Source organism: Oncorhynchus mykiss, chromosome 10 (genome assembly GCF_057628025.1).
Source record: "Oncorhynchus mykiss isolate SJ-2025 chromosome 10, ASM5762802v1, whole genome shotgun sequence".
Taxonomy (NCBI): domain Eukaryota; kingdom Metazoa; phylum Chordata; class Actinopteri; order Salmoniformes; family Salmonidae; genus Oncorhynchus; species Oncorhynchus mykiss.
In genome coordinates, this window is record NC_143031.1 from 3,047,972 (window position 1) to 3,073,516 (window position 25,545).

General features: G+C 45.2%; 1 protein-coding gene across 3 annotated transcripts; it reads left to right on the forward strand.

The window, feature by feature from the left end:
* Positions 1-450: 450 nt before the first annotated feature.
* On the forward strand, positions 451-11,566 carry LOC110533262 (nicotinamide N-methyltransferase). 3 transcript variants are annotated; one of them, XM_036989442.2, is made up of 5 exons: positions 1,014-1,123; positions 1,274-1,286; positions 5,207-5,610; positions 10,266-10,473; positions 10,783-11,566. In XM_036989442.2, the coding sequence occupies exons 3-5, from the start codon at positions 5,469-5,471 to the stop codon at positions 11,204-11,206; spliced, it is 774 nt and encodes a 257-aa protein (XP_036845337.1). In that variant the 5' UTR covers positions 1,014-1,123; positions 1,274-1,286; positions 5,207-5,468; the 3' UTR covers positions 11,207-11,566. The 3 variants fall into 3 exon arrangements, with proteins under 3 accessions (XP_036845339.1, XP_036845337.1, XP_090044893.1); XM_036989444.2 differs by lacking the exons at positions 1,014-1,123; positions 1,274-1,286 and adding an exon at positions 451-564; XM_090188767.1 differs by lacking the exons at positions 1,014-1,123; positions 1,274-1,286; positions 10,266-10,473; positions 10,783-11,566 and adding an exon at positions 6,606-10,076 and having other exon boundaries at positions 5,479-5,610.
* Positions 11,567-25,545: the final 13,979 nt, after the last annotated feature.

A 25,545-nucleotide genomic window follows, 5' to 3' on the forward strand; every position in this document is an offset into this window, starting at 1 on the left:
AGTAGAGAGGCTATATAAAGTAGAGAGGTTATATACAGTAGAGAGGCTATATACAGTAGAGAGGCTATAAACAGACACCGGTTAGTCAGGCTGATTGAGGTAGTATGTACATATAGGTCTGGTTAAAGTGCCTATGCATATATGATGTACAGAGAGTAGCAGTAGCAGAAAGAGGGGTTGGGGTGTGGTGGGACACAATGCAGATAGTCCGGGTAGCCATTTGATTAGCTGTTCAGGAGTCTTATGGCTTGGGGGTAATACAAGCAAGAGCAGTGTCTGGGTTTTCTCTTTTAAATGTTAAGAAAAAATAACATATGGTGGATCAAATGTGTTTATGGGTTTTTTAGTTTCTAAATGATGTTCTTGTCTTTACATGTTCTAGTGCTGATCTGGCAAACACACACACACACACACACACACACACACACACACACACACACACACACACACACACACACACACACACACACACACACGTGTGTTATTCCAGTTCAGCAGGTTTTCCATAAGGGTGTTGTCACAGGACTCTTCCTGGGAGATCGGGCACTCTCATCGGATCCAGCTGTAAGTACTCAGTCACTCCGTCTCTCATGCTGTCCTCCGACATGCCACAGTACTGAATTTAAACATGTGTTACTATGAACTACTACTTTGAGCGGTTAACTATTTTGTTCAATGTCTTCTCTCTTGTAAATGTGATTTATTTTATTTTATTGACTACATGGTAACCGTCGCATGTCACACTGCCGGCTGGTGTTGCGCTTCCTGAAACAGCGCTGCTTTGACATTTGGAGATCTAGGCTACAGTGCCGCAATCAATCTGCACTTGTCTTGTTTCAAAGTTTCCTATCTGTAGTTGAACTTTTTCTTACATTTATAAAATCATTAGTAAATTATTTATTTATGTAGCCAGTGAGCGAATGAAAATAGTCAGGCGTTCCTACAGAACTCCCAGAAATACATTCTGTATCCGGACAGCTGAAGTTTATTAATACATCCCCTTACCCTTTCAGCACGCTGCATGGCGCGCTCAGCATGGAGCAAGAAATCGCACCAATAATAGGTTCCTGGACGCATTAAGAGAAGCAGTAGTGTCAACGAATCACTGCACGGAGTTGAGAAGGTGTGTCAGTGGGCCAGTATGGGATCTCTTTCTCCATGTAATACACAGTAGAACAATGCTGTCTGTCTGTCCTATTGTGCCTGTTGTCATAAATGTTGGCATCGCATATCTCTGCATGTTTACATTGATGATACCACTCTTTACCCACAGGTGACCAACATGGGTGAATAATGTACACTCACCAGGTCCGACAGAGACAATCTCACAAGGGCCAATCAGCAGTTCCCTATATCCATTTTTTGGGGGACTTATAAATGAATGATATGTACCCATTTGATTGTTGAAGATTATAAACTGGGTGGTTTGAGCACTGAATGCTGATTGGCTGACAGCCGTGGTATATATCAGACCGTATATCACGGTTATGACAAAACATGTCTTTTTACTGCTGTAATTATGTTGGTAACCAGTTTATAACAGCAATAAGGCACGGCTGCTGTAATTATGTTGGTAACCAGTTTATAACAACAATAAGGCACGGCTGCTGTAATTATTTTGGTAACCAGTTTATAACAACAATAAGGCACGGCTGCTGTAATTATGTTGGTAACCAGTTTATAACAGCAATAAGGCACGGCTGCTGTAATTATTTTGGTAACCAGTTTATAACAGCAATAAGGCACGGCTGCTGTAATTATGTTGGTAACCAGTTTATAACAGCAATAAGGCACGGCTGCTGTAATTATGTTGGTAACCAGTTTATAACAGCAATAAGGCACGGCTGCTGTAATTATGTTGGTAACCAGTTTATAACAACAATAAGGCACGGCTGCTGTAATTATGTTGGTAACCAGTTTATAACAACAATAAGGCACGGCTGCTGTAATTATGTTGGTAACCAGTTTATAACAACAATAAGGCACGGCTGCTGTAATTATTTTGGTAACCAGTTTATAACAACAATAAGGCACGGCTGCTGTAATTATGTTGGTAACCAGTTTATAACAGCAATAAGGCACGGCTGCTGTAATTATGTTGGTAACTAGTTGATAACAACAATAAGGCACGGCTGCTGTAATTATGTTGGTAACCAGTTTATAACAGCAATAAGGCACGGCTGCTGTAATTATGTTGGTAACCAGTTTATAACAACAATAAGGCACGGCTGCTGTAATTATGTTGGTAACAGCAATAAGGCACGGCTGCTGTAATTATGTTGGTAACCAGTTTATAACAGCAATAAGGCACGGCTGCTGTAATTATGTTGGTAACCAGTTTATAATAACAATAAGGCACTGCTGCTGTAATTATGTTGGTAACCAGTTTATATTAACAATAAGGCACTGCTGCTGTAATTATTTTGGTAACCAGTTTATATTAACAATAAGGCACGGCTGCTGTAATTATGTTGGTAACCAGTTTATATTAACAATAAGGCACGGCTGCTGTAATTATGTTGGTAACCAGTTTATAACAGCAATAAGGCACGGATGCTGTAATTATGTTGGTAACCAGTTTATAACAACAATAAGGCACGGCTGCTGTAATTATGTTGGTAACCAGTTTATAACAGCAATAAGGCACGGCTGCTGTAATTATGTTGGTAACCAGTTTATAACAGCAATAAGGCACGGCTGCTGTAATTATGTTGGTAACCAGTTTATAACAACAATAAGGCACGGCTGCTGTAATTATGTTGGTAACAGCAATAAGGCACGGCTGCTGTAATTATGTTGGTAACCAGTTTATAACAACAATAAGGCATGGCTGCTGTAATTATTTTGGTAACCAGTTTATAACAGCAATAAGGCACGGCTGCTGTAATTATGTTGGTAACCAGTTTATAACAACAATAAGGCACGGCTGCTGTAATTATGTTGGTAACCAGTTTATAACAGCAATAAGGCACGGCTGCTGTAATTATGTTGGTAACCAGTTGATAACAACAATAAGGCACGGCTGCTGTAATTATGTTGGTAACCAGTTTATAATAACAATAAGGCACGGCTGCTGTAATTATTTTGGTAACCAGTTTATATTAACAATAAGGCACGGCTGCTGTAATTATGTTGGTAACCAGTTTATAACAGCAATAAGGCACGGCTGCTGTAATTATGTTGGTAACCAGTTTATAACAGCAATAAGGCACGGCTGCTGTAATTATGTTGGTAACCAGTTTATAACAGCAATAAGGCACCTCAGGGGGTTTGTGGTATATGGTCAATATACCATGGATAAGAACAGCCCTAAGCTGTGTGTTATTGGCCATATACCACACCACCTCATGCAATATTGCTTAAATATAACTTAGAAATGGCTTATGAGCTTAGCTCAACGGTTGTACCCCATCAGAACCTAAAATAAAACCATGTTTAACGACAATGCTTTGTAAACAAACACTGTATAGCCTAAAAAAAAATTGGTCAAAACTAGAAAACATTACAAACAAACCATTTAATATAATGGATGGTCCGTCCTTGTATCCATCGCGCTCTAATTCTTTGACTTTGAGAGTGGTTCCATTTCTTCAGCCCCGTCCCACTGCTTTGTACCGAAACGTCGGTGTTGAGATCACTTTGTTATTGTTTCAACTGCTGATTACCACTTTAAATAACTTTATCATGGCTATTTCAATGAAATGAATCAGTCGTATTTGGCTAGAGTTAAGTATTCCATGTATGTTGATTGGTTTCGTTGAGGATGAAAGTGTCCGTCGAAATAGTTTATTCAAAAAGTTATCTTCGGTTGCAAACTCCGGCCCAGGAGGTGGCGGTATAACATCATTTTTTGGTGATATACATACTCTATTCCAGGAGGTGGCAGTATGTCACGAACCGGCTCAAAGCCCGTAACAAAGGGAGACAACGTGGAGATAAGGAGTAACAAAATATATATTTATTAACTAAAGCAACTAAGGAAAATATACAATGGTGTGTGTAATCAGTAATCAGTAGCGTAAGTGAGTGTTTTGCATGAATGTGATAATGTAGGGTGTTGAAAGGTGCCAAAGCAAACAAACAAAAGGCCAGCAAGAACACCTGGCCCAGGTGTTTCCCATGAAGCTGACGACCCTCCCAACTCCGCCCACCGGCATCCTAATAAGGAAACAAGAACAAAGACAGAATACGGCAGACAGAGTGGGAGGGTCGTCACACAGCATAACATCATTATTTGGTGATATACAAACTCCGGCCCAGGAGGTGGCAGTATAACATCATTTTTTGGTGATATAGATTCTCCGGCCCTGGAGGTGGCGGTATAACATCATTTTTTGGTGATATAGATTCTCCGGCCCTGGAGGTGGCGGTATAACATCATTTTTTGGTGATATAGATTCTCCGGCCCTGGAGGTGGCGGTATAACATCATTTTTTGGTGATATAGATTCTCCGGCCCTGGAGGTGGCGGTATAACATCATTTTTTGGTGATATAGATTCTCCGGCCCTGGAGGTGGCGGTATAACATCATTTTTTGGTGATATAGATTCTCCGGCCCTGGAGGTGGCGGTATAACATCATTTTTTGGTGATATAGATTCTCCGGCCCTGGAGGTGGCGGTATAACATCATTTTTTGGTGATATAGATTCTCCGGCCCTGGAGGTGGCGGTATAACATCATTTTTTGGAGATATACAAACTCTATTCCAGGAGGTGGCGGTATATTTACCCTGCTTTCACACAGTCAACTTTCTGTTTCTCTGAAGTGATGTCTTTACATGAGTGTCTGTCTGACATGTCCAACACAACATTTGGCTTTTCATTACAAACAGCCAATGAGATCTAATAGTACTCCACACAGACTGGTCAGATATCAGTCCGTGACTATAGGTCTGTAATACCACAGGGACTGGTCAGATATCAGTCTGTGACTATAGGTCTGTAATACCACAGGGACTGGTCAGATATCAGTCTGTGACTATAGGTCTGTAGTTCACACACACACACACACACACACACACACACACACACACACACACACACACACACACACACACACACGCACACACACACACACACTTGCAGCAGGGGCTTTAGACAGCCACCCAGGGCGACACCACTCCTGGTGTCAGGGGAAAAGGGACGTTTCTGCACAATGGGCTGTAGTACACTCTATCTAACCGATTGTTTCCCCCCTCTCTCACAGGTACTGCACCTCTCCCACCACCATCCTGAGTCGCACACCTGAACACCCACCACACCACCGAACCATACCAACTGAGTCACACACCTGAACACCTGAACAGCCACTAGACCACCTCAACACCTGAACAGCACCACACCACCTGAACACCTGAACAGCCACTAGACCACCTGAACACCTGAACAGCACCACACTACCTGAACACCTGAACAGCCACCACACCACCTGAACACCTGAACAGCCACCACACCACCTGAACAGCACCATGGGAGAGTGCCACCAGGCCAAGTTTGACCCAAAGACCTACTTCAACTACTGCTACCAGTTTGCTGCTGTCCCGGGCCAGAAAGACAACAGCCGCTTCGTCTCCTTCGTCCTCTGTCAGCTCAGCAAGACCTTCTCAACAGGTAGACGACAGGGACAGTAGATCACTCTGTGTCATTGATTCCAATAGTATGTAATTTCATTGGTGTGTCTAGGTGTATTGATAAGGCAATTGGTGTGTCTAGGTGTATTGATAAGGCAATTGGTGTGTCTAGGTGTATTGATAAGGTAATTGGTTTGTCTAGGTGTATTGATAAGGTAATTTGTGTGTTTAGGTGTATTGATAAGGTAATTGGTGTGTTTAGGTGTATTGATAAGGTAAGTGGTGTGTCTAGGTGTATTGATAAGGTAATTGGTGTGTCTAGGTGTATTGATAGGGTAATTGGTGTGTCTAGGTGTATTGATAAGGTAAGTTGTGTGTCTAGGTGTATTGATAAGGTAAGTTGTGTGTTTAGGTGTATTGATAGGGTAATTGGTGTGTCTAGGTGTATTGATAAGGTAATTGGTGTGTTTAGGTGTATTGATAAGGTAATTGGTGTGTCTAGGTGTATTGATAAGGTAATTGGTGTGTTTAGGTGTATTGATATGGTAATTGGTGTGTTTAGGTGTATTGATAAGGTAATTGGTGTGTCTAGGTGTATTGATAAGGTAATTGGTGTGTTTAGGTGTATTGATAAGGTAATTGGTGTGTCTAGGCATATTGTCACATCTTCAATGTAAGCCTACTAGAAAGCGTTTCCTCAGGCCTGGAGGGAAGCAGAAGTCATTCCGCTACCCAAGAATAGTCAAGCCCCCTTTACTGTCTAAAATAACCGCCCAATCAGTCTGTTACCAACCCTTAGTAAACTTCTGGAAAAAATAGTGTTTGACCAGATAAAATGGTATTTTAATAAACTGACAGACTCTCAGCACACAGCATATAGGGAAGGACACTCAACAACCACAGCACTGACACAAATGACTGATGATTGGCTGAGAGAAATTGATGATAAAATGATTCTGTTTTGTTTCAGATTTCAGATTTTTTATTTTTGTACCCCATTTTTTTCTCCCCAATTTCATGGTTTCCAATTGGTAGTTACAGTCTTGTCTCATCGCTGCAACTCCCGTACGGACTGGGGAGAGGCGAAGGTCGAGAGCCGTGCGTCCTCCGAAACACAACCCAGCCGCACTGCTTCTTGACACAATGCACATCCAACCCGGAAGCTAGCCGCAACAATGTGCCGGAGGAAACACCGTACACCTGGCGACCGTGTCAGCTTGCACTGCGCCCGGCCCGCCACAGGAGTCACTAGTGTGCGATGAGACAAGGATATCCCTGCCGGCCAAAACCTCCCCTAACTTTTGACATTATCGATCATAGTCTGCTGCTGGAAAAACATATGTGTTATGGCTTTACAACCCCTACTATAATGTGGATAAAGAGTTACCTGTCTAACGGAACACAGAGGGTGGAAGCTTCTTCTCTTCTTGTTTAGGCCCCTTGCTTTTTAAATTTTTTACTAATGACATGCCACTAACTTTGAGTAAAGCCAGTGTGTCTATGTATGCACATGACTCAACACTACACACATCAGCTACTACAGTGACTGAAATGACTGCAACACTCAACAAAGAGCAGTTAGTTTCAGAGTGGGTGGCAAGGAATAAGTTAGTCTAAATATAACTAAAAGCATTGTATTTGGAACAAAACACTCACTAAACCCTAAACCTCAACTAAATCTCATAATAAATAATTGAGCAAGTTGAGGTGACTAAACTACTTGGAGTAACCTTAGAATGTAAACTGTCCCGGTCAAAACATATCGTTACAACAGTAGCTAAGATGGGGAGAAGTCTGTCCATAATAAAGCTCTGCTCTACCTTCTCAACAGCACTATCAACAAGGCAGGTCCTACAGGTCCTAGTTTCTACCTTCTCAACAGCACTATCAACAAGGCAGGTCCTACAGGTCCTAGTTTCTACCTTCTTAACAGCACTATCAACAAGGCAGGTCCTACAGGCCCTAGTTTCTACCTTCTTAACAACACTATCAACAAGGCAGGTCCTACAGGCTCTAGTTTCTACCTTCTTAACAACACTATCAACAAGGCAGGTCCTACAGGCTCTAGTTTCTACCTTCTAGACAGCACTATCAACATGGCAGGCTCTAGTTTCTACCTTCTAGACAGCACTATCAACAAGGCAGGTCCTGCAGGCTCTAGTTTCTATCTTCTTAACAGCACTATCAACATGGCAGGTCCTAGTTTCTACCTTCTTAACAACACTATCAACAAGGCAGGTCCTACAGGTCCTAGTTTCTACCTTCTCAACAGCACTATCAACAAGGCAGGTCCTGCAGGCCCTAGTTTTTACCTTCTTAACAACACTATCAACAAGGCAGGTCCTACAGGCCCTAGTTTCTACCTTCTTAACAACACTATCAACAAGGCAGGTCCTGCAGGCCCTAGTTTTTACCTTCTTAACAACACTATCAACAAGGCAGGTCCTACAGGCCCTAGTTTCTACCTTCTTAACAACACTATCAACAAGGCAGGTCCTACAGGCTCTAGTTTCTACCTTCTTAACAACACAATCAACAAGGCAGGTCCTGCAGGCCCTAGTTTCTACCTTCTTAACAGCACTATCAACAAGGCAGGTCCTACAGGCCCTAGTTTCTACCATCTTAACAGCACTATCAACAAGGCAGGTCCTACAGGCTCTAGTTTCTACCTTCTTAACAACACTATCAACAAGGCAGGTCCTACAGGCCCTAGTTTCTACCTTCTTAACAACACTATCAACAAGGCAGGTCCTACAGGCCCTAGTTTCTACCTTCTTAACAACACTATCAACAAGGCAGGTCCTACAGGCCCTAGTTTCTACCTTCTTAACAACACTATCAACAAGGCAGGTCCTACAGGCTCTAGTTTCTACCTTCTTAACAACAATATCAACAAGGCAGGTCCTACAGGCCCTAGTTTTGTCACACTTGGACTACTGTTCAGTCGTGTGGTCAGGTGCCACGAAAAAGGACTTCGGAAAATTGCAATTGGCTCAGAACAGGGCAGCACGGCTGGTTCAGAACAGGGCAGCACGGCTGGTTCAGAACAGGGCAGCACGGCTGGCCCTTGGATGTACACAGAGAACTAATATTAATAATATGCATGTCAGACTCTCCTGGCTGAAAGTTGAGGAGAGATTGACTTCATCATGACTTGTATTTGTGAGAGGTATTGACATGTTGAATTCACCAAGCTGTCCGTTTAAACTATTAGCACACAGCTCAGACACCCATACATACCCCACAAGACATAACACCAGAGGTCTCTTCACAGTCCCCAAGTCCAGAACAGACTATGGGAGGCGCACAGTACTACATAGAGCCATGACTACATGGAACTCTATTCCACAGTACTACATAGAGCCATGACTACATGGAACTCTATTCCACAGTACTACATAGAGCCATGATTACATGGAACTCTATTCCACAGTACTACATAGAGACATGACTACATGGAACTCTATTCCACAGTACTACATAGAGCCATGGCTACATGGAACTCTATTCCACAGTACTACATAGAGCCATGACTACATGGACCTCTATTCCACAGTACTACATGGAGCCATGACTACATGGAACTCTATTCCACAGTACTACATGGAGCCATGACTACATGGACCTCTATTCCACAGTACTACATGGAGCCATGACTACATGGAACTCTATTCCACATCAGGTAACTGACGCAAGCAGTGAAATTATAATAAAAAAACGGACTAAAATACACCTTATGGAACAGTGGGGACTGAAGCAACACAAACATTGGCACACACACACACACACACACACACACACACACACACACACACACGATAACATACACACTATACATACAGATGGATTTAGTACTGTAGATATGTGGTAGTGGTGGAGTAGGGGCCTGAGGGCACACAGTGTGTTGTGAAATCTGTGAATGTATTGTAAAGTTTACATTTTTTTATAAACTGCCTTAATTTTGAAGAGTAGCAGCTGCTTTGACAGCAGCTAATGGGGATCCATAATGAATACAAATAAGGTATTTCTATTTTAGTTTTTGCAAAAATGTCTAAAAACCTGTGTAGGCTTTGTCATTATGGGGTATTGTGATGTCATTATGGGGTATTGTGATGTCATTATGGGGTATTGTGATGTCATTATGGGGTATTGTGATGTCATTATGGGGCATTGTGTGTAGATTGATGTGGAAATACTTGTTGTCATGCCCTGGCCATAGAGAGGTTTTTTATTCTCTATTTTGGTTAGGGTCAAGATGTGATTTGGGGTGGGCATTCTATGTCATCTGTTTCTTTGTTTTTGGCCTGGTATGGTTCCCAATCAGAGGCAGCTGTCCATCGTTGTCTCTGATTGGGAATCACACTTAGACAGGCCTTTTTTTCCCTCTTTCATTTGTGGGATCTTGTCTTTGTTTGTTGCATGTGTTGCACTTCATAGCTTTTCGTTCGTTGATGATTGTTTTTGGTGGAACATCTAATATATTAAAGAAAACGTGCGTTTACCACGCTGCACCTTGGTCTCATTCCGACGACGATCGTTACATTGGTTTTTATCCATTTTACAATAAGGCTGTAATGTAACTAAATGTGGCCAAAAGGGAAGGGGTCTGAATACTTTCTGAATGCACTCTATATAACGGACATTTAAATACATATCAACAGAGAATGAACGAAACGGTGTTGTTTCTCTCCTCAGGGAAGTACAGGGGCCAGAGGCTGATAGAAGTGGGTACAGGGCCAACCATCCACACGCTGATCAGTGCCTGTGAGTACTATGATGAGATCGTGGTGTCGGACTACGTGGACAGCAACAGGAAGGAGATTGAGAAGTGGCTGAAAGCCGAGGAGGGATGTTTAGACTGGAACGCTCACCTCCAGTATGTCTGTGATCTGGAGAGGAAAAGGTACAGTAATCCTGTTGTTTTTTTTTTTTTACATTAACTTACTGGCATCTGGTTACCTGAAAGTTACTGTAAAAAAAAAAAAAAAAAGTACAGTACGTTACCATACATTCCAAAGAAACTTACTGTAAAATGTACTGTATTTTTACAGTGCAGATACAGGTTAGAAGTTGTACGGTTTCAACTATGGTTAAATAAATGTTTTGTAAATGTAGGTATTTTTTTTCTTTTCGCTTCATTTCTTTCTTGTAATCGATGTATTCTATTTACTTCTAAAAACCTCATTCTCCTTCTGTCTCTGTCTCTCACCAGAACCCCAGCGATCATCTCAGACACTCTCCGTCAGAGGGTTAAACAGGTTCTAAAGTGCGACATCTGCCTGGAGAACCCGTTCCACCCTGTCACGGTTCCTCCGGCGGACTGTGTCCTCTCCTCGCTGTGCCTGGAAGCGGCGTGTAAGGACCGCGAGTCCTACCGCCGCTCGCTGTCCTCCATGGTGGACCTACTGAGGTCTGGAGGTGTCCTGGTCCTGATCGGGGACCTGGATGAGACCTTCTACACGGTGGGAGAGCAGAGGTTCGACTGTGTCAACCTGAGCGAGGAGTTCATCACCGAGACGCTGTCGAAGCTGGGACTGTCTGTGGAGGAGTTCACTCTGCAGCAGGCTGAGGACAGGGACAGCAACCACAAGTGTGACTACGCCGCCTCCTTCCATCTCATTGCCATCAAACACTGATCACCTCTTGTACGTTTATGTAAGAAACTATGTAACACGCTGTGGTTGTGTCATGGGTTATTATACACAATAAAAAGGTCCGGAAGGTCAGTTGGTCAGGTGGTGGGACACAATGGTTGGTCGGCCCAATTGAGGTAGTATGTACATGAATGTATAGTTAAAGTGACTATGCATATAAGATAAACTGAGTAGCAGCAGCGTAAAAGAGGGGTTGGGGTGTTGTGGGACACAATGCAGATAGTCCGGGTAGCCATTTGATTACCTGTTCAGGAGTCTTATGGCTTGGGGGTAATACAAGCAAGAGCAGTGTCTGGGTTTTCCCTTTTAAATGTTAAGAAAAAATAACATGGTGGATCAAATGTCTTTATGGGTTTTTTAGTTTCTAAATGATGTTCTTGTCTTTACATGTTCTAGTGCTGATCTGGCAAACACACACACACACACACACACACACACACACACACACACACACACACACACACATACACACACACACACACACACACACACACTCTCATTTCTTTCCAAATCCAATTTATCCGGGACAGGGAGAGATAGAAACGGACACATGGAACAGAGGATGTCAGACAGGAACATTCACCCTGCATCCCAAATGGGCTCCGGTCTAAAGTAGTGAACGACATACAGGGAATAGGCATTCACTCTGCATCCCAAATGGGCTCCGGTCTAAAGTAGTGAACGACATATAGGGAATAGGCATTCACTCTGCATCCCAAATGGGCTCCGGTCTAAAGTAGTGAACGACATATAGGGAATAGGCATTCACTCTACATCCCAAATGGCTCTGGTCTAAAGTAGTGAACGACATATAGGGAATAGGCATTCACTCTGCATCCCAAATGGGCTCCGGTCTAAAGTAGTGAACGACATATAGGGAATAGGCTGCCATTTGGGACACACTCACACTGTCTGCCACACTCAGTCCCTAATGTTCCTTTTCCTGTCAGACATAAATGTCTGGTATATGACCACAGACACCACCTAGATTAAAACAAATCAGGAGGGTCATGTGACAGTGGAGGGAACACTATGATGTATTTCCCTCCTGCTATTTGTGTTCTCCAGATTAAATATAGCTGTCTCTATCTCTGTCTCTGTCTCTGTCTCTGTCTCTCTCTCTCTCTCTCTCTCTCTCTCTCTCTCTCTCTCTCTCTCTCTCTCTCTCTCTCTCTCTCTCTGTCTCTGTCTCTGTCTCTGTCTCTGTCTCTCTCTCTCTCTCTCTCTCTCTCTCTCTGTCTCTGTCTCTGTCTCTGTCTCTGTCTCTCTCTCTCTCTCTCTCTGTCTCTGTCTCTGTCTCTCTCTCTCTCTGTCTCTCTCTCTCTCTCTGTCTCTGTCTCTGTCTCTCTCTCTCTCTCTCTGTCTCTGTCTCTGTCTCTGTCTCTCTCTCTCTCTATCTCTATCTCTGTCTCTCTCTCTCTCTCTCTCTCTCTGTCTCTGTCTCTGTCTCTCTCTCTCTCTCATTGTGTGCAGTACTGTTTGCATGGCTCTGTTCAAACGCGTTTAGACAACATGTTAAATTCCCTGTGTTCCTGAAGTTGCCCCCTATTGTGTTAGATCCCTGGTCTCATGGTTGATCTAGGATCAGCTTTACATTTTAGATCATAATGAATAGGATTTGACAGGCAGGGTGTTACCTGATCCTAGATCACCACTCCTACCCTGAGACAAGAGCCTTGTCCAACAAACAAAAAAAATCCTAAATAGCAGGAGGTTTGAGAATGCAAAAACTAGGCTATTAACTGGGAAGATGCTGAATTATGAAACTCCTGCGGTGCTCTTCAAATGTAGGCTAAGCAGTTTTTGTTCTCCTTTAAAATTATCATGAGAATTGCATTTTTTTGGGGGGGGATTCCTGTTTCCTTGTTGAAAAGTGTTTATTGTTCTCTTGGACTTTACCAGAGCTGTTAAACTAAATACTAAAACATATTTTGATTTGTGAATGTGTCTTCACTCAGGATGTGGCTGTGATGTCATGTCAATCAGGCCTTTTGATTTGAACATATGGATTAGGTTTAGGTTTGTAGCCTAGGATACCATTTTAATTATTTAATTAATGGATCAAGTCTTAGCGGTCATTCTGATCTCATTTCCAATTATCAGTGCTTTACTTTATTGTGTTGCTGTCCAGCAGTTTCTGAATTTGTGATGATCCTGACTGTCCACGTTTTTCTGTACAATAGCCCATCGATTTGAAGACTTGAAAAGTTTTTGTGTGTGCACTAGGCTATTTGATCAAATGTATTATAAATGTCCCTTTTTCAGGACCCTGCCTTTCAAAGATAATTCGTAAAAATCCAAATAACTTCACAGATCTTCATTGTAAAGGGTTTAAACACTGTTTCCAATGCTTGTTCAATGAACCATAAACAATTAGTGAACATGCACCTGTTGAATGGTCGTTAAGACACTAACAGCTTACAGATGGTAGGCAATTAAGGTCACAGTTATGAAAACTTAGGACACTAAAGAGGCCTTTCTACTGACTCTGAAAAACACCAAAAGAAAGATGCTCAGGGAACCTGCTCATCTGCGTGAACGTGCCTTAGGCATGCTGCAAGGAGGCATGAGGACTGCACATGTGGCCAGGGCAATAAATAAATTGCAATGTGAGATGCCTAATACAGCGCTACAGGGAGACAGGACGGCATCATCTGTGGATCTGTTGGGAATGCGAATTGGATTGGGTCCATGGTTCCTGGGATGTGAGCCATAACCAGCCTTTCTAAACATTGCTTGGCTACAGATGTGAGTGCTACAGGTGGTAGTCATGTAGACAGGTTATCCTGGCGTGCTTTTGCACAGGGACTATGGTGGTCGGCTTGAAACATTTACAGTCATGGCCAAAGGTTTTGAGAATTACACAAATATTAATTTTCACCAAGTCTGCTGCCTCAGTTTGTATGATGGCAATTTGCAAATACTCCAGAACGTTATGAAGAGTGATCAGATGAATTGCAAGCTTCAGAAGGAGGGTGGTGCTTGGAATCATTGTTCTTCCTCTGTCAACCATGGTTACCTGCAAGGAAACACGTGCCGTCATCAAATCAAATCAAATCAAATCAAATTTTATTTGTCACATACACATGGTTAGCAGATGTTAATGCGAGTGTAGCGAAATGCTTGTGCTTCTAGTTCCGACAATGCAGTAATAACAAGTAATCTAACTAACAATTCCAAAACTACTGTCTTGTACACAGTGTAAGGGGATAAAGAATATGTACATAAGGATATATGAATGAGTGATGGTACAGAGCAGCATAGGCAAGATACAGTAGATGGTATCGGGTACAGTATGTACAAATGAGATGAGTATGTAAACAAAGTGGCATAGTATAGTATAAAGTGGCTAGTGATACATGTATTACATAAGGATACCGTCGATGATATAGAGTACAGTATATACGTATGCATATGAGATGAATAATGTAGGGTAAGTAACATTTATATAAGGTAGCATTGTTTAAAGTGGCTAGTGATATATTTACATCATTTCCCATCAATTCCCATTATTAAAGTGGCTGGAGTTGAGTCAGTGTCAGTGTGTTGGCAGCAGCCACTCAGTGTTAGTGGTGGCTGTTTAACAGTCTGATGGCCTTGAGATAGAAGCTGTTTTTCAGTCTCTCGGTCCCAGCTTTGATGCACCTGTACTGACCTCGCCTTCTGGATGATAGCGGGGTGAACAGGCAGTGGCTCGGGTGGTTGATGTCCTTGATGATCTTTATGGCCTTCCTGTGACATCGGGTGGTGTAGGTGTCCTGGAGGGCAGGTAGTTTGCCCCCGGTGATGCGTTGTGCAGACCTCACTACCCTCTGGAGAGCCTTACGGTTGAGGGCGGTGCAGTTGCCATACCAGGCGGTGATACAGCCCGCCAGGATGCTCTCGATTGTGCATCTGTAGAAGTTTGTGAGTGCTTTTGGTGACAAGCCAAATTTCTTCAGCCTCCTGAGGTTGAAGAGGCGCTGCTGCGCCTTCTTCACGATGCTGTCTGTGTGAGTGGACCAATTCAGTTTGTCTGTGATGTGTATGCCGAGGAACTTAAAACTTGCTACCCTCTCCACTACTGTTCCATCGATGTGGATAGGGGGGTGTTCCCTCTGCTGTTTCCTGAAGTCCACAATCATCTCCTTAGTTTTGTTGACGTTGAGTGTGAGGTTGTTTTCCTGACACCACACTCCGAGGGCCCTCACTTCCTCCCTGTAGGCCGTCTCATCGTTGTTGGTAATCAAGCCTACCACTGTTGTGTCGTCCGCAAACTTGATGATTGAGTTGGAGGCGTGCGTGGCCACGCAGTCGTGGGTGAACAGGGAGTACAGGAGAGGGCTCAGAACGCAACCTTGTGGGGCCCCAGTGTTGAGGATCAGCGGGGAGGAGATGTTGTTGCCTACCCTCACCACCTGGGGGCGGCCCGTCAGGAAGTCCAGTACCCAGTTGCACAGGGCGGGGTCGAGACCCAGGGTCTCGAGCTTGATGACGAGCTTGGAGGGTACTATGGTGTTGAATGCCGAGCTGTAGTCGATGAAAAGCATTCTCAAATAGGTATTCCTCTTGTCCAGATGGGTTAGGGCAGTGTGCAGTGTGGTTGAGATTGCATCGTCTGTAGACCTATTTGGGCGGTAAGCAAATTGGAGTGGGTCTAGGGTGTCAGGTAGGGTGGAGGTGATATGGTCCTTGACTAGTCTCTCAAAGCACTTCATGATGACGGATGTGAGTGCTACGGGGCGGTAGTCATTTAGCTCAGTTACCTTAGCTTTCTTGGGAACAGGAACAATGGTGGCCCTCTTGAAGCATGTGGGAACAGCAGACTGGTATAGGGATTGATTGAATATGTCCGTAAACACACCGGCCAGCTGGTCTGCGCATGCTCTGAGGGCGCGGCTGGGGATGCCATCTGGGCCTGCAGCCTTGCGAGGGTTAACACGTTTAAATGTCTTACTCACCTCGGCTGCAGTGAAGGAGAGACCGCATGTTTTCGTTGCAGGCCGTGTCAGTGGCACTGTATTGTCCTCAAAGCGGGCAAAAAAGTTATTTAGTCTGCCTGGGAGCAAGACATCCTGGTCCGTGACTGGGCTGGGTTTCTTCCTGTAGTCCGTGATTGACTGTAGACCCTGCCACATGCCTCTTGTGTCTGAGCCGTTGAATTGAGATTCTACTTTGTCTCTGTACTGGCGCTTAGCTTGTTTGATAGCCTTGCGGAGGGAATAGCTGCACTGTTTGTATTCGGTCATGTTACCAGACACCTTGCCCTGATTAAAAGCAGTGGTTCGCACTTTCAGTTTCACACGAATGCTGCCATCAATCCACGGTTTCTGGTTAGGGAATGTTTTAATCGTTGCTATGGGAACGACATCTTCAACGCACGTTCTAATGAACTCGCACACCGAATCAGCGTATTCGTCAATGTTGTTATCTGACGCAATACGAAACATCTCCCAGTCCACGTGATGGAAGCAGTCTTGGAGTGTGGAGTCAGCTTGGTCGGACCAGCGTTGGACAGACCTCAGCGTGGGAGCCTCTTGTTTTAGTTTCTGTCTGTAGGCAGGGATCAACAAAATGGAGTCGTGGTCAGCTTTTCCGAAAGGGGGGCGGGGCAGGGCCTTATATGCGTCGCGGAAGTTAGAGTAACAATGGTCCAAGGTCTTTCCTCCCCTGGTTGCGCAATCGATATGCTGATAAAATTTGGGGAGTCTTGTTTTCAGATTAGCCTTGTTAAAATCCCCAGCTACAATGAATGCAGCCTCCGGATAAATTGTTTCCAGTTTGCAGAGAGTTAAATAAAGTTCGTTCAGAGCCATCGATGTGTCTGCTTGGGGGGGGATATATACGGCTGTGATTATAATCGAAGAGAATTCTCTTGGTAGATAATGCGGTCTACATTTGATTGTGAGGAATTCTAAATCAGGTGAACAGAAGGATTTGAGTTCCTGTATGTTTCTTTCATCGCACCATGTCACGTTAGTCATAAGGCATACGCCCCGCCCCTCTTTTTACCAGAAAGATGTTTTTTCCTGTCTGCGCGATGCGTGGAGAAACCTGTTGGCTGCACCGCTTCGGATAGCGTCTCTCCAGTAAGCCACGTTTCCGTGAAGCAAAGAACGTTACAGTCTCTGATGTCCCTCTGGAATGCTACCCTTGCTCGGATTTCATCAACCTTGTTGTCAAGAGACTGGACATTGGCAAGAAGAATGCTAGGGAGTGGTGCGCGCTGTGCCCGTCTCCGGAGTCTGACCAGAAGACCGCCTCGTTTCCCTCTCTTTCGGAGTCGTTTTTTTGGGTCGCTGCATAGGATCCACTCCGTTGTCCTGTTTGTAAGGCAGAACACAGGATCCGCGTCGCGAAAAACATATTCTTGGTCGTACTGATGGTGAGTTGATGCTGATCTTATATTCAGTAGTTCTTCTCGACTGTATGTAATGAAACCTAAGATGACCTGGGGTACTAATGTAAGAAATAACACGTAAAAAAACAAAAAACTGCATAGTTTCCTAGGAACGCGAAGCGAGGCGGCCATCTCTGTCGGCGCCGGAAGGGATTCACAGGAAGGGATTCACAGGCAAGGACATTGCTGCTAGTAAGATTGCACCTAAATCAACCATTTATCGGATCATCAAGAACTTCAAGGAGAGAGGTTCAATTGTTGTGAAGAAGGCTTCAGGGCGCCCAAGAAAGTCCAGCAAGCGCCAGGACTATCTCCTAAAGTTGATTCAGCTGCGAGATCGGGGCAACACCAGTACAGGGCTTGCTCAGGAATGGCAGCAGACACATTCTAGTCATCAGTTTCACATGGAATTGTTGTGCAATTTTGATGTTTAAATATTAAACTATTTGTGAAAAGATTAAATGTAATTTTAGCTTCTAAGTGAGAATTGTTTTCATAAGTGAACTATGTTCACTCAGTGGCCCCCATGTGAACATGCATTGGTTGTGAACTATGAAACACGCCCTTCTCTCCACCACAACAAAAGCCCATTGACAAAAGTCAACCTCTTGTGTTCCCCATGACGTGAGGACTGCTGTCCATATGTTTAAAAGGGCTAATATCAACTACAGAACTAAGCCAACCTCAGCGTAGGCTCTGGTTGCGAATGGTTGAACGACTACAACCTAACAAAATTAACATTGGGTTCCCGATGACATGAGGACTGATGTCCATACGTGTAGAAGGGCGAATTTCAACATGGAGGTGATGATTGCCACGCTGGAAGGATGAATATGACTATACCAGCCAGAATATACCATGAGTTTATAGTATGGTAACTTGGTATGAACTTTGAACTCTTATTCACTAAAGAAGTGATACATCCTAGACGTCGAGTTAGCAGCAGCAGCTGTTCGAACGTTCGAACGTATCTGTTCTACCACATGACGACGGTACTACAACGTATCCGTTCTGCCACAAGACATATTCTTCAGGACTAGGGAGATCTCTGCTAGGCAACCCAGCCTTCCATCTTCAACCAATCTATCGAAGCACAGCTTAGAGTAAACTTATGAACTCCGTATTGTAAATACAGAATCTTATCCATTCTAAATAACCGCCGATTTGGAAAATAAAAAATGCAAGAAATATTTACTCTAAGCTGTGCTTCGATAGATTGGTTGAAGATGGAAGGTTTCTTGCATTTTTTATTTTCGAAATCGGCGGTTATTTAGAATGCATAAGATTCTGTATTTACAATACGGAGTTCATAAGGTCTGATAGAGACCCAATCTTTTTGTTCCTTAGTCTTCCGCACTTTCATTCAAACCAAACCCAACCCGCTTTCTTTGTGTAAACAGCCGTCATATCGGTTCTGTCCGCTAGGGACGTTTTCTTGTATGACATAATTAGTAATCAACGTATGATCCATCTGGTGTACATGTAATTCTGTGTGATTACTTAGGTATTTAGTAAATAAATAATAAAACAACATTTTGTATTACTGATTCAACTTGTTTGCCAGGGTTCATGAAAATAACCAAGAATTTTACGTTCAGATGAGACTGAATAAGGTGACGATTGATAATTGACTGCTATTGACATAAAATATTACCAGGTCTTTAAGAGTTTATTCAGAAGATAACAGCTCTATAAACATTCTTCCGTGGTGCCCCAACATCCTAGTTAATTACATTTACATGATTAGTTTAATGAGGCAATATTAATTAGAGAATTGATTTGATAAAAGTGAATGTCATATATCACTTAATCCATAGCAAGACACGACAGGTGTCACAAGATTTCCAAAACTTAGCGACATCTTGGGTAGTCCTCGGTCAATAGAAACACCCAAGCAACCGTTGGGTGGTCTTCTCCCTGGCGAGGTGGCCGGGCCATGTGTAACCCAACATCTCTGTATGAACAGGGCACCATTAACAGTTCCTGTTCTACCCCTCTACGTTTTTCCACCCAGCACAAGGGACCCCTCTCGATGGCGTAATAAGGAGTGGTTAACTCACCTTCCGAGCTGATACTCCTCCCATCTATCCTCTTCGACCTTCGCCAGGCTACGCAGAAGGTGAGGTCCCGGTGTTGGGCCGTTCCGAATTGGCCCATTAGCTTTTCCGACAGGGTGAGGTTGTGCTTGTTGGGACGAGGGAGGGGCGCTCCTGGTCAGGGTCGGATGACTCCGTACCAAACCCCTCCAGGTGCTTTCTCTTGAGATGACTCCTGAAACACCTTGCGTAACTGCTCCCTCTGGAGCTCGTCGACTTGACTCAGGACGGAGGTCTGGTTAGATCCGGATCCTGCCAGGTTGCTCTCGAAACCCCTCCAGGTGTCCTCCTCTGTGCTCTCCTGGAACAAGTTCCTCAGTCGGTCATCTGGGGGAGTCTTCTTCTCCCCCCTGGTCTGACAAGGAATCCCGGTTGCCCTGCCATACCTCCTTAGCTTCATACCATCCCTTCCCATGCAGTTTGCGCCTTCAAGTGCGTCTCCGGGTGGGCTCTGAGTGAGGTCTCCGGGCTCTATTAGGGCCACTCCCTCGACCCACCTTCCTCCACAGAAGCTCAAACAGAGGAAAGTCCTTCCCCAGTAGCACCGGTACCAACGATCAGGGTGGTCTTCCCGGTTGGTGTATGGAAGCTGACTCAGGCTCTGGGGAAGCATTTGGTGTGCCAGTGGAAGCAGGCTACAGTGGTTTCCTTCTCGAGACGGGGCGGGTTGGACCTGATCTCCGCCCGTACCAGAGACACCACGCTTCGCGGATCTAGGAAGGCCTCCCAGTCCATTCCACTTACGCGCACTGGCACACTCCAAACCGGGGCCAGCTCCACATGCCAATATATCTGTGGCCCGGGACGTTCCGTCTGGTCACAGGGGGTGGCTGATGATTCAGTGGGCATAGGGACGTCTACACTGGGGCAGTGTCTAGCCATATGACCATATGTGTTGCACTTGAAACACTGTATAGGACCCGGAGGCGTGGCCTTACTAAATATCTTGCCTATGGGGCTGGGTGCTGGCCTGGCCTTGTCGACCCTCCTGCTAGCCATGGGACATACCACTGGAGTGGTCTTCTCTCCCCGGCTAACAGCAGCAAGGCTTTTAGTACACAAATATAACTCGATGCACTGGACTAGGTGGTTAATTAAGTGTAACTGGATTTTCCTGACCGACTATCCTCTGCGTGGTGACGGGTAATTCCCTCAAACATTACCTGGGTTTCTAACATTTCGGCCATTGTTTTTGTTGAGCCTAGCCACCCCCTTACCAGAAGAATAAGTTGGTAGAGCTAGGCCTTTGGTAGAGCTAGCGCACTTCCAGTTATGAAACCTTTGGACCCAGTCTCTGGGATTCAGCTGATAGCAGGACTGAATCTCCGCCTTGAAGAGTGCGTAATCCACGGCAGCCCCTCAAATGCCGCAGTACGCCGCCTGTGCTTTTCCTGTGAGCAGGGGAGCCAAGAGGCCCGCCCTGTCATCCTGAGGCCATCTCTCGCTCTGCGCCGTTCGTTCGAAGGCCAGAAGATAGCCTTCCACATTGACGTCCTCCGACAGACGTCGTATTGAAATTGGGCATCCTACGATCCCTGGGAGATGGGCGGTCTGAGGAGGTCTAGGGTCTCCTGTTGGGCGATGGCGCATTAGCCTTTAGCTAATGTAGCTAACTCTGCAGCAGGTGTAGTGGGCTTCTGAAAGATAAAAAGAATCACAGCCACCGGAAAGGGGATTGACTCTTTCCTCAAAGTGCCTGCATTCTCCACCAGTTGTGATGGATCAGCTAGTCCAAAACACCTTAACACAGGCGGGAGGCGTGTGCAAAGCTGTCATCAAAAGTTTGGACACATCTACAAATGGGGGCTACTTTGAAGAATCTCAAATATAAAATGTATTTTGACTTGTTTAACACCTTTTGGGGGGGGTTACTAAATTATTCCATATGTGCTAAGTCATAGTTTTGATGTCTGCAATGTAGAAAATAGTAAAAACAAAAGCAAAAACCCTTGAATGAGTAGGTGTGTCCAAACTTTTGACTTGTACTGTAAACAGTCCGGGTGGCCATTTGATTCATTTTCAGGAGTCTTATGGCTTGGGGTTAGAAGCTGTTAAGGAGCCTTTTGGACCTAGACTTGGCGCTCCGGTATCGCTTGCCATGTGGGAGCAGAGAGAACAGTTGTGGGAGAAATTATATACATGATTTTGGTAACACAAGAGGAAGATACACTTATGGGTTCATTTCTTGTTCTGGTAAAATGTATTGTCTATTGTATAGGGCAGGAAGTAGATAAAGGCCATGGGAGTATGGGACAGCTGAGAAACACTTAAAATGCAGACACATAGATGCCTAGGGCAACTGGACATACAAAGATCAGAGAGATTAGACAAAGGAGGGGGTCAGCCAAAGGACCAACTGATGGATTACAGACATCAATCACATCACAGGGGAGACACACAAGTCTGTTTGATCTTAGACAACAATATGAAGAGAAGGTGACCAGGGCAGCTGAACACACTAAAAACTAGAGATAAAGGACACATACAAAAGGGACACATGGGGTTAATTACAGGGTCTAAACACAGGCCACAGGAAAGGGGGAGGTATATTATATTTAGATCAAAGCAAGGGTCTTGTCATCATGATAATCTGACGGAAAGCAGATGTGGGCGTTACTGGGCTGAACAAGCAGAATGCACGGATTGGAATGTAACTGTAGTTGCAGTGGGGGATGAACTGCTGATGTATGTGTGGGTATAAAATGAAGAATGAGAGCTCTGGAAAGGGGTGCGTTCCGCGGACTGCTCCGGCTTATGATACTGTTGTATTAAAAGTCTATATTGATTTTCACAAAGTTCTTGGTTGTGTCATATTTGAACCGATTTGCCACTACACAGTCTATGACTTGGGTGACTGAAGTCTTTGACAGTTTTTTGGGGCTTTCTCTGACATCGCCTAGTATATACTGTAGGTCCTGGATGGCAGGAAGCTTGACCCCGGTGATGTAATAGGCCGTACGCACTACCCTCTGTAGCAACTGCCAATCAGTTTCCATACCAGGCGGTGATGTAACTGGTCAGGATGCACTATGGTGCAGCTGTTGAACTTTTTGAACATCTGAGGACCCATGGCAAATATTTGAACAGGGAGTACAGGAGTGGACTAAACACAAACCCCTGAGGGGCCCCCGTGTAGAGAATAAGCATGATGGATGTGTTGTTGCCTACCCTCACCACCTGGGATTGGCCCGTCAGGAAGTCCAGGATCAAATTGCAGAGGGAGGTGTTTAGTCCCAGGGTCTTTAGCTTAGTGATGAGCTTTGAGGGTACTATAGTGTTGAACGCTGAGCTGTAGTCAATGAATAGCATTCTCACATAGATGTTATTTTTGTCCAGGTGAGAAAGGGCGGTGTGAAGTGCGATTGAGATTGCGCCATCTGTGGACCTGTTGGGGCGGTATGCAAATTGGATTGAGTCTCGGATTTCTGGGATAATGGTGTTGATGTGAGCCATGACCAGCCTATCAAAGCACTTCATGGCTACCGACATGAGTGCTACGGGGCGGTAGTCATTTAGGGAGGTTACCTTTACTTCCTTGGGCACAGGGACTATGGTGTTCTGCTTGAAACATGTAGGTATTATATAATCGGTCAGGGAAAGTGAAGACACTTGCCAGTTGATCCACGCATGCTCTGAGTACATGTTCCGGTATCCATCTGGCCCCACGGCTATGTGAATGTTGACCTGTTTAATGGTCTTGCTCACATTGGCTACGGAGAGCGTGATCACATAGTCATCCTGATCAGCTGGTGCTCTCATGAATGTTTCAGTGTTCCTTGGCTCGAAGCGAGCATAAAAGACATTGAGCTCGTCGCGTCGAACGTTGCACAGGCAACTTTAGCTCTTCCTCTTGCTCAGTAAAGAGTGGGTACTGTTACCCCAGGGAACACTCGAAAGGTGAGAGCCCAGTGGCAGAAAAGGGGAGGGTGTTGTGGGCGTATTCAACCCACCTAAGTTGCTGGCTCAATGTGGTGGGGTTGGCGGAGACAAGAAATTGAAGAGTCATCTCCAGGTCTTGATTTACTCGCGCCGACGACCCAATGAGTGTGTATGAACGCCTTCCAGAATCGTGATGAGTTCTGAGGACCCCGGTTGGAGACCATGTCCACCGGGAGTCCGTGGATCCAGAAGGCGTGCTGCACCTTGAGACGTCTCTTTGGCAGCTTGGGGAGAGGAATGAAGTGGGCGGCTTTGGAAAACCTGTCCACTACTGTCAGGATGGCGGTGTTGCCATCAGACGGGGGAAGAACCGTGATGAAGTCCAGAGATATGTGAGACCAGAGACGGTGAGGGACAGGCAGTGGTTAAAAAACGTGCAGGTGGCAATGAACGCGGAGACATCGGTTATATGGTCGCTCTAGCGTGCATGGGAATGGGGATGCCCAGGTAGCTAAGAAATGTCCCGTAGCTCCACAAAATAGACAGCTCTGGGTGTGGAGTCGGCGAAAGCGTTCAGCCGGAGTCAATCTAGCTCTGCCCAGGTGCATGGACTCCGAAGGAGGCGAGTTGGCAGCTCTCGTGAGAGAACTCCGGTGACTTAGGGTTCACTCAGACATGACGACTTCAGGGGTCTCCGAGATTCTTCGGAGTCGAGGTGGGAATCGAGGGCAAACGAGGGTTACAGGGCACAGGTTCCCGCTCCCTCGAAGCCGCCCATTGATCTGGATGGTTAAGGCTATGAGGGAGTCCAGGTCCATGAGCAGCTCCCGGGCTGCGAGCTCATTTTTGACCAACTCCGATAATCTGTGAAGGAACATGTCGAGCAATGCTTCCGGATTCCAGGTACTCTCAGCCACCAACGTGTGAAAATCCACCCCATAGTCTGCCACAATACGGGAGTCTTGACGTAGCTGGAGCAGGTTACAAGCAGCCTCTTTCCCAGACAACGAAGAATCAAACACCTTCCGAACTTCTTCCACAAGCTCCTCTAGACTGACGCAGACAGCAGACTGTTGCTCCAACACCGCCGTAGCCCAGGCGAGTGCCCTCCCGAACATCAGCGTTGTGATGTACGCTATCCTCGAGCGGTCCGAGGGGAACGAAGAAGGCTGCAACTCGAAAATGAGGGAGCACTGGGATAGAAAAGCCCGGCAGGTTCCGGAATATCCAGCTTAGCGCTCTGGAGCAGGTAAGCGGGATAGGCTGAGAGATTATGGGTGTGACCCGCTGACCAGTGGGGAATCCGCGGAACTGCTCCAGCAAAGTCTCGAATGCCTGGTCATGGCGTTCTGGCAGGGTATGGAGTCCCTCCATAAGACATTGCAGTAACTCCTCATGTCGTCCAATGGTGGCTCCTTGCAGGGAGACATCGTTGTGGTGCTGGTCGGAGTCTGCTGGGCTGGTCGTGGACAGTTCGTACTATCAGAACTCAGAATGAGACCCAGATGCAGACAGCTAGAGCTAGAGTGTTTATTGACCCAAAGAGGGGGCAGGCAAAAGACAGGTCAGAGTCAGTGAAGTACAGAACAGCTGGCAAGCTTGGGGTCAGGACAGGCAGAGGTTTATAAATGGGTCAGAGTCAGGCAGGTACAGAACGGCAGGCATTCTCGGGGTTAAGGCAGGCAGAGGTCAGAAAAATAGAAAACAGAACTTGAGAAAGCAGGGAGATGGGAAAACAGGCAGGTAAGACCTGACAAGACAAGACGAACTGCAACCGACAAACAGCGAACACAGGTATAAATGCACTAGGGATAATGAGGAAGATGGGTGACACCTGGAGGGGGGTGGAGACAAGCACAAAGACAGGTGAAACAGATCAGGGTGTCACAGAACAGTGGTTAAAAATAAGTGGCAAGAGTTGTGGAACAGGGAGGGTAAGGGAAGACACCTGTATAAGATCCAGGAAA